General features: G+C 37.7%; 2 protein-coding genes across 3 annotated transcripts; one reads left to right on the top strand and one right to left on the bottom strand.

Annotated features, from left to right (window-relative positions):
- Positions 1 to 435: 435 nt before the first annotated feature.
- rgrb (retinal G protein coupled receptor b) lies at positions 436 to 5,297 on the bottom strand. Its single transcript, XM_081697999.1, has 5 exons — positions 5,294 to 5,297; positions 5,065 to 5,215; positions 3,009 to 3,130; positions 1,066 to 1,225; positions 436 to 689 (listed from the first exon to the last, which is right to left on the bottom strand). Exons 1-5 carry the CDS (start codon positions 5,295 to 5,297, stop codon positions 644 to 646), a joined length of 483 nt encoding a protein of 160 aa, XP_081554125.1. The 3' UTR covers positions 436 to 643.
- Positions 5,298 to 6,316: 1,019 nt separating this feature from the next.
- On the top strand, positions 6,317 to 11,161 carry lrit1b (leucine-rich repeat, immunoglobulin-like and transmembrane domains 1b). Of its 2 annotated transcripts, none has more exons than XM_081697865.1 (4): positions 6,317 to 6,990; positions 7,497 to 7,957; positions 8,395 to 8,589; positions 8,996 to 11,161. In XM_081697865.1, the coding sequence occupies exons 1-4, from the start codon at positions 6,869 to 6,871 to the stop codon at positions 10,066 to 10,068; spliced, it is 1,851 nt and encodes a 616-aa protein (XP_081553991.1). In that variant the 5' UTR covers positions 6,317 to 6,868; the 3' UTR covers positions 10,069 to 11,161. The 2 variants fall into 2 exon arrangements, with proteins under 2 accessions (XP_081553991.1, XP_026883371.2); XM_027027570.3 differs by having other exon boundaries at positions 8,284 to 8,589.
- Positions 11,162 to 12,248: the final 1,087 nt, after the last annotated feature.

Below are 12,248 nucleotides of genomic sequence, written 5' to 3'. Positions count from 1 at the left end.
TTTCAAGAATTTTTTCCCCCAAAGCAAACAAGTCATGCACAAGATTCCTTTTTTTTGTTTTGGACATTTATCTCAGAGAATAATGTTATTATCATCTTAGGCAAATTCCGTAAAAAATAATCAATTATTGTCTTTGAAGTTTTGCGTAATTTCTTAGACTATATTACATTCAACTTTGTAAGGTATGGTAATTTTCTTGTCTAAACAAAGTGTATGGTATGACTGCAGTTTCATGCTCAGTACTCACAAAGAGTCATTCTCTTTGTGTGTTGTCTTGTACAAATGATTCTGTGTTTCATGTGTCTTTTCATGCTGATAGGAGCATGTGTGAGTTGTTTTCATGTGTAGTACATCTAAAGAAGGACACACGCTTTAACACCTGCTGAAACGCTTTATTACTCTTGCTTGTGTAATTTTTTAGGTTGACAACAGGAATTTCATGTTTATTTATACTCGAACACATTAGTAATGTTAGGCCATCAAAGAACAAACATGGGTAAATTGAGATATGTAATGTAGAATTTTTGTAGAAAAGCCACACTGTTGCTTTTTTGTTAAAGAAACATGTGGTTTTGCAGATCCTAGTGGTAGAGAGTTCCTGGAAGGCCATGATGCAGTCTTCTTCCTGCCCACCCATTTATGCTCATATAGAAATTTGTAATAACCCAATGAGATGAATCAGGTTTGAACTTTGGAAAACAAACATACAAAGTAAAACTTGGAGGATTACTATAACACTAGGATAAGGAAACACCATTTCTGGTCATAAATGGGGTTAAGCAATCAAGTTTGTCAATAAACATTTTAAGTTATTTTCTTATTATAGCAGGATGTATTGGCAAGAACACAAAATTCATGTCATTTTGCAACTGTCTGATTTGCTTTACCTAAGGTAAATATTCAGTTAACACCCACAGAGTTTATAAACATCCACTAGACACACATGAACACCATAAGAGTTCATTCAAGCTTTTTTATTTGTTTGGACTGTTTCCTAGATGTTACAGGAGACATTCCAAACAAATTGCACTCTGTAGGACATTGAGTGGTGCAGGAGGTGCTTACCTGTCCCCTGTAGTGTAGTACAGTGTGCAGCCTACTTTCATTGGCTCATAGTCAAGCACACCCCAGCCAATGAAGGGCAAAGTCAGAGCAGCCCAGAAGACAGCCAGAGACCACATGATTGTGCTCAAGGTCAAAGAAGTGCTCCAAACCATCTTCTGCTCTGAAAACCACCATGCGACACTCCACTCATCATGCAGTCTCATTTTTTACGGTGGTGAAATATTATTTTGGGAATGACTAGGGTAGTAGACATGGTATACCTAACATGGAGAGTAGGAAAAACTAAGCTAAAGGGAGGCCAACTGAATAAAAAGAAGTGGAAAAAATTAAATATGTAACATTTTACAGCTACAGTCATGGCCAAAAGTTTTAAGACTAGCACAAATTTTGGTTTTCAGAAAGTTGCTGCTTCAGTTTTTATGATGGCAATTTGCATTAACGCTAGATTGTGATCAGATGAATTGCCATTAATTGCAAAGTCATTCCTTGCCATGAAAAATTAACTTTTAAAAATTAACAAAAATTACTGCATTCCAGCCACTGCATTTCAGCCCTGCCACAAAATGGCCTGCTAACATAATTTCAGTGATCTTCTTGTTAGCTCAGGAGAAAGTGTTAATGAGGACAAGGCAGCTGATTTAATTCAACCATTTATTGAATCATCAAGAGCTTCATGGAAAGAGGTTCAATTGCAGTGAAGAAGGCTTCAGGGCATCCAAGAAAGTCAAGCAAGCACCAGGACTGTCTACTAAAGAGGATGCAACTACGGGATCAGGTCACCACCAGTGCAGAGCTTGCTCAGGAATGGCAAAAGGCAGGTATGAGTGCATCTGCACACACAATGAGGCAAAGGCTTTTAGAGGATGGCTTGGCATCAAGAAGGGCAGCAAAGAAGCCACTTCTCTTCAAGAAAAATATCAAGGACAGACTGACATTCTGCAGGAAGTATAGGTAATGGACTGCAGAGGACTGTGGTAAAGTTATTTTCTCTGATGAAGCCCCCTTCAGGCTGTTTGGGACATTTGGACAAATGATTGTCCAGAGAAGAAAAGGTGAGTCAAACCATGAGTCCTGTGTCAACAGTGAGGCATCTTGACACCATTCATGTGTGGGGTTGCTTCTCAGCCAAGGGAGTGGGTTTACTCAAAATTTTGCCTAAGAACACCACCATGAATCAGGAATGTGATCAAAACATCCTCCAAGAGCAACTTCTCCCAATGATCCAAGAGCAATTTGGTGATGATCAATGCTTTTTCCAGCATGATGGAGCACCATGTCACAAGAGAAAAGTGATAACCAAGAGGCCTGGTGAACAAAACATTGAAATGTTGGGTCCATGGCCAGGGAACCCCCAGATCATAATCCTCAAAAAGAGGGTGGACAAACAAAAACACAGAAACTGATTAGCACTGATTAGGCAAGAATGGATTGCCATCAGTCAAGATTTTGCCCAGAAGCATGCCAAGGCGAATTGCAGAAGTCTTAAAAAAAGAAGGGTCAACACTATAAATATTAAGTCTTTGTTTAAACTGGATGTATTTGTCAATAACAAATTTAACCTGTGGGCAGTGGTAGCCCAGTGGTTAAGGTGCTTGCCTTGTAATAGGAAGGTTGCTGGTTCATGTCCCACTACTGCCAAGTTGCCAGTCTTGGTCCCCTTAGCAAGACCCTTAACCCTCAAGTTGCATTTGGTAATAATTGTAAGTTGCTTTGGATAAAAACATCAGGTAAATGTTTAAAAACTTCTGAAATGCTTATTATTGTACTTCACTATACTATATAAACATTTGGCAAAAGGATATAAAAAAAACAGAGGCAGTAAACTTTGTGAAAACCAAAATTTCTGCCAGTCTCAAAACCTTTGGCCACGACTGTACATATGAAGCTACTGATGTTTACACTGCTCAGTGTTTGCACAGCAATTAGAGAAGTTCAGTACTCACTAGTGCAGTACATGTGATATCTGTCCCAGGCAACATCACAGAGAAAGCTGATGGTAGCCAGGATGGATATCATTCCCTGAAAAGCATGAATCTGGCAACCCTGAGAGCCAAAGGGCCAGTATCTGCAACATATAGGCCAGCAGGATACATGCAATGTTAGTCCTAAAATGATTTATTTTGACAATCATATACATATGCATCTACACACACATACACACACACACACACACACACACACACACACACACACACACACACACACACACACACACACCTTTATCTCATACAACGTTATGCATTTATCTTAACTATTTATTATTTCTTCCTCCTTTCCTTATTTATTTTTCTTTCTTTTCACTTATTTACCTTTCCCATCTTGAATTCTTTCAAGCATTATTTCATACCAAATACAGTTATATCTAAGTTAATAATAATAATAATAATAATAATAATAATAATAATAATAATAATAATAATAATAATAATAATAATAATGATAAGTTAATAATAATGGAGTTCAAAATTTCCTTATTTGCAAAAGTTCATTCATGTTGTTTTACTATAACACTGCTTGGCAATACTGTAATTGAATATGGTATAGTCATGCCAATAAAGCTTACTGAACTGATTACTGAACTAATACTCTTCTACACTTCCATCTCAGTGAAATGGAACAGTCACTTGTACAATAAATAAATAATGTATTTTAAAACATAGGAGACTCCTTAATATAATGTGGTTTGAGACAGTCATTATTTTGACCATGATTATTCACATTTGCTGTATTAAGTGCAATTCATCAAATCGGTCAGAGAACATTAATTTGTAACATCTGAGATTGGCCAGGATGCTTAGAGCACACAAGACTAGGCTTCACAATTTGTTATGGGACTTGTTTGGATATTGCAGTCTTCTACAATATAAGTATTGCAAAGGACAATACTGCAATAGCAATGTACTGCACAGCTTTAATATACAACTTAATTAACAAGCCCCATCAAGAAGCATCTGACATCATTGTGCTATATCAGAACCAGGGTGAGCAGATTTTGGGCCAGATCACCTCATGCTAAAACCAGCCCAAACCAGCTTGGAGCTATCAACTCATGTGACAGTGTGGGTCACATGTGTGGTCACTGATAACAGGAATCCTGCTGAGACTACCTGCCATGTAGCGGCTTCTGGCTTTTGGCTCCTATTTTCATTACATTTAATAATGCATTTTAAAAAGCAAATAGATAAAAATCTATTCTATTCTAACTGCAGCATCCTTTTGTGGACAATATCAAAACCTTTGATTCTAGTCTCAAAAAAGAAGAGAAAACAATTGTAAATTTCATAGAACATTATGAGCCATGATGTAATTGTAAGCAATGAACAGTGCCAAAAGGGGAAAAACAGGCATACTAATACTGTCATACATATGATTTACACACGTTATTCAGTGCTGTGCATCAGTAGCTAAGCATCTGTTTAGTGCTTAAGAAAATCTTTGAAAAATTTTCCAGAAAGAGGCTTTAATCTGAGAATTAGATTTAATCTGAGAAGCTTTGATGCAGGAGTGCAGTGTTACAATAAGAACAATCACTGCTGCACAACCTGCTTTTTAATTTAGAGTTGTTCCAATCTGAAATTATCTGAAAACTTGTACATACTTTCATATCTTCTTCTGAAGTAAAAATATATTAATTTTAAGTAATCATGTTTGCATTAATTTAACTGAAGTTAATATTAAATTAGCTCTTTCCTTACAAATTTGTATACTGTATATAACTGAATTAAATTTAACCAAATAATTGAAGACTACATACATGTAACTGCTACTGGCTATATCTGTAACTGAGATTTTGGGTTTCACTGTATTTTGTCTTTGTAATATGTGATTACGTTTATTGTGGGGGAGTTTGTTTTTGTTTTTTTTTTACTATTTATATATTTCCTTGTCCAGAAACTACAGAATAACCCTAATGCAAAACAACATTCTCAATTAAGACTCACATGTTTTTACACTGACAAAATAAGCACAATAAACTAAACTTCTTAGCCTGGCTCTTACCTGAGGTAGCTGGCATAGGCAAGAGTATCGCAGCTGAAGCTAAGGTCAGCAAGGGCCAGGTTAAAAATTAAGATGTTGCTAGGTGTTCTAAGCTCCTTTACTCTCAGGAAGGCCATTACTGAGATGAGGTTCAGGCAGAACCCCAGCAGACCTAAACACAGAAACACTAAGGGCTCTAACACAAGCACATTGCCGTGATGAAGTTTCAGTTCTTGTACTAGTTGTCAACCCATTACCCCACTTTCTAGTAATGCATTTATCAGATCTTATGTAGTCATGTAAACATGATTTTTGTCAGTAAACTGAACTATGATTGGTCTAGTACAAATGAACAGTTCCTATTAATTTTATGTAATTATTATATTTAAATATGACCATGACATTTTCGATATATATAGAGTTATAAGCCAAAGCTACATATTCAGTTCTAATTTACAAAGATATTTGCAGCATTTAACCTCTTTACATGTTCTTGTGTCTCACTAAAACATTCCACAAGCATGAATTACAGTATTCACCACCCACATGTAAAACGGAGCCAAAGCCACTGAATTCCTTTGGTAACACATATGATGTAATTTTACCTGACCATGGTTGTCAATCTCACTAAAACTGAATATGAAATGGCAATGGTTTCAAAGCAACAACTGTGCTTTTATAGGCTTTGTTTCATGTGAAAAGGCTTTTTTTCATGTGAAAAGGTCTTATTGGGAGTAAACCTCTGCAGAATCCTTGATGGAATGTTTTAATATGGCCTACAACACAGGAAATGGCACTACTGTTAAACTTTCTTTTGTAAAATGTAGTATACCATCACTATTTACCTCTCTATTATGCAGTTTAATTTTGTTCTTTAGCTTCTATTATGCAGTGAAGCTTTACTGTTTAAATGAAATGCTACATTTATCTCTTTTATCCATGTTCCTCCCTTTGTGGACTGTTTTATGTCATCCATATTTGTGGTGTTTCTCTCAGTGCTGGTAAATCTGATTCAACTGTTTGGACTCGTGGCTGAATAGCCCTTATATAGAGGGGAGGAAATCCTTCTTGATATTACATGAGATGAAAACTGATGATTTTTTAAAGACCTAATTAGAAATAATATAAAAGTCAACTGCACTTCAATATCAAATGAAACATGATGCATGCGTATGTATAATGTAAATCAACTGTAATTTTACCAAAAAAAAAGAAAAAAACAGACAAGTTCAGTTTATCACAGATCATGGCAAACACAATATGACAGTTAACTTTCGGTAAATATAAAATTCATAAGGACAGCAAATCAAAGCATGGAAAATACATTTTCATTTTGTTCTTTTGTTTCATTTTGTTGATATTTATCTCTCTGTTGTACTGCTGACACACATGCACACATATATGGCTAGATACCACAGTGGATACACGTGAGACCAAACTTGAGATATTAAATGTAACACATTACATAAAATATGAATTCAATAGTAAATTCTTATAAAAGTATCATGACACCAGTGCTTGAGAATTACATGTTCTCCAATCAAATGGGTCTAGGCATCTGACGTGTATCTACACAAAAGGGAAATATATAAGCCTATGAGCTTCCAGGAAGGAAATAATCGTGTAAATGGAAATAGCCCAAGACCTTTCTCTAATCCTTGTCTATCCTTTTTATCTGGGGATTCGCTGCAGTCTGTGCAGTATGGACTACTGAGAAAGAGCAAGACACAACTGTGGTGTTGCAGGACAATTAAATTTGCTTTTGGGTATACCCCCAATTTGAACAATAGACTAGAACAGTATCACAGCATATAACAGAGGAAAGATGTGGGTCCGAGTGCATTTGGGTTTTTGTCTGGTGTTTTGTTGCCTTCCTCTGCTGTGCAGTGCCTGTCCTGCACATTGTAGCTGCTTTCACCATAAACTCAGTGACGGATCCAAGGCACGGTAAGAGTTCATCTTTTATGCATAGGCTCAGTGGAAGCCTTGAAATGCTAGTTTCAGGTGTGGAATGGTGGTACATAAGATGAGGCTTATTGTATTTATGTGTGTATGTATGTGTGCAGAATTAATTTGCAGTCTAGATTTCCTCCTCTGTATTTAATATAGGATTAACTTGCGAATGCTTTTTAGTTTTCTTTCTTTCTTAGGCATGTTTGTGCAGGTCTGCTCTCACTCTATATGAAAGTAAATAATTACAAAAATTATTTTCACAGTTTAATTTTCACAATAAAAATTCTATATGTAAACAATGTGCTGCAACAGATCGTCATACATGGATCTATAGTACTAGCATGGATCTATAGTACTACATATAGCTCTAGTACTACACACACACACACACATAGATCCTAATCTTTTGTTTTGTAAGATGTTAAGTCATTATCACTGAAACTGTATTCAGAATTCTGTCAGTGATATAATGTCTTGTTTTCTGTGGTGTGTTATTGTAGAAGCATTCTGTGTAGTGATCCTGCGCTCACCCTTATCCCTACCAACTTTCCCTTGGACACTTTCAAACTCCGTATCGAGAAAACTGCCATCACTAGCATCTCCAGCAAAACTTTTGATTGCTTCAGCAGTCTCCAGTTCCTCTCGATGTCCTTCAACTCCCTCTCCATACTGTATGTGGACAGCTTCCATGGCCTCCACACTCTGGATGAGCTTCGGCTTGATGGCAATATCCTCACATCATTCCCATGGAAGTGTTTGACAGATATGCCTAGCCTAAGGCTCCTGGATTTGCACAATAATAAGATCACAAGTATCCCAGCAGAGGCAGCAGGCTACATTAAAAACCTGACCTACCTGGATCTGTCCAGTAACAGCCTGGCTGCAGTGCCTCCAGAGGTACTCACTGTGTGGTTCTCTCCAAAGCTGCCTCTGGACACTGGAAATTCCAAAATGATTCTGGGTGAAAATTTATTATTTCTCTGTCTTCATAAAATATTCAGTGGTTTTGCAATGTTACAGACTGGAAAGAGAACAGTAGTATACAGTAGCATTAAATGTCTGAAAAATGCAATTATTTTCTTTATTGCGATAAATCTGTACTCTTTTATGCTAAATCAAATCTAATGTGTTTGGAAATTTGTTGTGATGACATCATGTAGACTTATAAATGAACACTATCCCAGATGAATCCTCAGTAATCTAAAAATACATGACATTTTAACATTTTTTAAAACATTTTAGCTAATCTTCTGTACTCATATTGGCTTATAAACCTTTTCTGTCAAGGCCTGCATGACAATCCATGGCAATGCGACTGTCGCCTGTTTGACCTAGTGCAGTTCCAGAAGTCTCCATCATCATCCGTTGCTTTCATTGACATGCGTCTACGTTGTTCAGAACCTGAGAGCCTTTCTGGTGTCCTCTTCTCTGAGACTGAGCTGAGGAGGTGCCAGGCTCCACGTGTGCACACAGCCGTGGCACAGGTACGCAGCTCTTTGGGCAACAATGTCCTCCTGCGCTGTGGCACTATAGGGGTGCCTGCCCCTGAGATCTCTTGGATACGGGTTGATGGAAAGCCAATGAATGGAACTGGTGAGTTTGGAAAGACATTGCCATCTCCCATTTCCTCTTCAGCAACTAGTGAATTCTCTTTTAGAGAAAAAAAGAGAATTTGAATCAATTAAGCAGACAAGCCTATTAGGTTTTGTCTCTTTTACAACATTCATGACCATCTGCCAGTTTTTACTTTCCATAAATTCATGACCATCTGCCAATTTTAACTTTCCATAATAATTTTTCTAGGACTTATCCATTTGTATGCCAGAGAGTATTCTGTTATGCACAGCTCTTTTTCTAACAAACCTGATTGAGCTAATAAAGCATTTGTGAATTAGCTGAGTAGTTTATCCAGGTGTAATAGAATAAGAGAATAATACAAGCTGGACTAAAAATGGTCTGCTCCAAATAAGACCAATTAACTGTCTGTTTTACTTTACAGTCCAGCAGGATATTTCAAAGGAAGGCATTATGTGGTCCATCCTCAGTGTCCCCGCTGTGTCATACCATGATTCAGGCAAATATGTCTGTAAGGCCACCAACTTTGTTGGGAGTGCCGATGCCACCATCTCCCTCATTATCTCAGACACATGGGAGATAGACAAGACTGGGGTGAAGAGAAACTATGCCAAGAAGACTGGTATATCTGGATGGACAGCATATCAGGAGAAACACATCAGCCAATATGTTCCCTTAAACCCCACATCAGCTGCCATCCCCATCAGTGAGTCCTTCAGTAGCCTCGGATCCACAGCACCCTTTAAGATGGAGAGCTATAGCAACTCTGATGACGTTTTAGATAGAAAACCTACAGCCCCTTCTGAGTCCAACACAGGAACAGCCAGCCATTTAATGGAGAAAGAAGCACTGAGCAATCTGGCAGGAAATACCTCTTCTCTGCAGCAAGGCTCAGATGATAGAGTGGTACGTTCCATTAAAGTGATCGGTGACACCGATCACACGGTGTCGCTAAACTGGCGTGCACCAGCCGCAACCAACACCACCTCCTTCAGTGTTCTGTATGCTGTGTTTGGGGAGCGAGACATGCGACGAATAAACGTGGGGCCTGGCAAGAACCGGGTCTCAATCAGTGGGTTGGTGCCTAAGACCAAGTACATCGCCTGCGTGTGTGTGAAAGGCCTGATTCCGAAAAAGGAGCAGTGTGTCATCTTCTCCACGGATGAGGCAGCCAGCACGAGTGGAACCCAGAAGCTGATCAATGTGGTGGTCATCACAGTCGCGTGTGTGATCGCTGTGCCTCTCACCCTGATTGTCTGCTGTGGAGCTTTGAAGAGGCGACTCCAGAAACTCTTGGGAAGAAAGTCGAAGGACATCCAGGAGTCATATGTGACCTTTGAGACACTCTCACCTGGCACCAAGGCCAAAGGGCGGGAGGGAGAGTACCTCAGCCACCTCAATCAGGACGAGTCGAATCGACTGTTGTCTGCACGGTCCAGTGTGGACTCAGAGGCCACAACCAGGACTGAGGGACAGCCTAATGAATACTTCTGCTAATAAACACTGGCAGAGAACCAGCTCTCCAAGGCTCAGAGAACATCAGCTCAACATTCTCTAACAAACACTAACATCCTAACATTAAGAAATACAACCGAAAATCTAAATGAAACTGTGAATAGGGTAACAGCATTCTAAAGATATTTCACCAGTCACAAACAAAGCACACAGATCAAATATCTGAATTTACTGGTGTATGTTGGATACTTTTGGGGTGGCATGCTAGAGTTTTAATGCAGTAACACACATTTGTGATGTTGAATCCAATGTGGGGCATGAACAACTGGCTAAACTGCCAACCACATCAATCAGTGGGCCTAAGTCAAAGGCTGAGAAGGTTGATGCAAGGTACATAATGGAGAAATTTGGGAACTGGGGGCAATTCTGCCTGGTGAAGGCAAATGTAAGTCTTGTTCCTTCAATCTTGGGTCTTCTCTCTCTTAGCTATCTATCTCTCTCTCTCTCTCTCTCTCTCTCTCTCTCTCTCTATATATATATATATATATATATATATATATATATATATATATACACACACACACACACACACACACACACACACACACACACATATATATCCTGATCACCATAATTGTAAACCACGTTTTATATACCTGTCTTTAAAAAAACATGTTATGCACCTTTTGAGTAATATTTTAAAAATAAAAGTCTTTGATATCACATTTGATTTTGCAGTTTACATATACAGGTACTATAACTTATAGTATGTAAGTTTACCATGTTCTCTGAGTTACTTCTGGGGTAGAGGTGCCATTACTTCTGCAGCTGCTGAGTGGTTTTAAGGAGAGGAAGGAAATATGTATACATGTATACACTCCTCTTATGTTTCCTAGTTCATACCTTGTTCTGTTGACAATGTTTAGTTTTGTTCACTAGAAAGGTAGTAACAAACATCGTTTAAAAGATTCTATAATTTATTTTAGTTTTTTAACATAATTATTTTTACAGTCAGTTAATGTGCTGTTTACTGTAAACTCTATGTACTTATATATGTAGTTTTGAGAGATGTGTCTTAAATGTATCCACAAATAAATATTTTATACAAATATCCAAGAAAGCAATGTTCCTGACTTTTTTTTTTTTTCCAGAAATCTCTTATTATCTAAAATCCAGTCTCTTCAATGAATCAGTCAATGAACATTTCTTACAATAAGTTCTTTAGTCTCTGTGAATAGACTTGGGAGTTTATGATAGGATTATTGTTTAAAATAATATTTGATTAAAAAATCTGGTATCATAATTTGCTGAAATCTGTTTGGGACATTCACCTTGTTTCATTAAGGCTCACAAACCTCTTAAAGCCAGGACAGCTGCTCATGTTTTATTTGTGGTCTAGCAGAGGTCTGGGGAAGAGTCTTGGAAAAAGCATGACTAATGCTTCCTGTTTACAGTTTGTTTGTACGGATCTAAATATAGAGATACAGTGAGGTCTTGCTGTGTAAGGGGAGATTAAAGATAATACGCCCTACTTTAATGAACCAGTGAACTGCAATTCAAGACTCCATTTGTGCTTCTTTATAATGGAGTTATGAAATAACTCACATTTGATAGAAAGAACATGCCTGAAACTTATCTCTCTTGGATATAACGTCCCATATACAGTTTATTCTAAATACGCCACTGTCTCACTCCAAATTTTCACACTACACCACCTCTTCGGTCCCACAGTCTAGTTCACATTTGTCTGAATCAAGAGATACAAAAACAGGCAATGTTATCAATGTAATCAGCAGTAGTTAACTGAATAGTTTTAAATGATTGGCAACTTTGTTATACACCTGAATACAGGGAAGTTGGAAAATCAGTATCTGCACCTTAAGGGTTGTGATTTTTATATGTACATTTTATGACACAAAAAGATTACAAAATCCAGTAGATTTTGGATTTAAGGTCTGGATTTCCAAGTTGTCATGCCACAAAAGTTCCATCAATGGTTTATTGAAAGAGCTATTTTGGAACTCTGGGTGACATGGAGCAATATAAGATTTCATGCTACTTTTTACCTGAAAAAAAGGTCAACTGTCTCCACCTAGCTTTGGTTTCCACTAAGCTTTAATGCAAATACAGCATCCAGACAATGACTTCCATAGAATCAAAACAATCTCAAAAACATTGTAAAGTGTGATTTACTGCCTTCTAACCTGTGAAGTACATGGACA

Source organism: Electrophorus electricus, chromosome 15 (assembly GCF_041902795.1).
Source record: "Electrophorus electricus isolate QZ-2024a chromosome 15, ASM4190279v1, whole genome shotgun sequence".
NCBI classification, from domain to species: domain Eukaryota; kingdom Metazoa; phylum Chordata; class Actinopteri; order Gymnotiformes; family Gymnotidae; genus Electrophorus; species Electrophorus electricus.
This window is presented reverse-complemented; position numbering and strand designations above follow the sequence as displayed.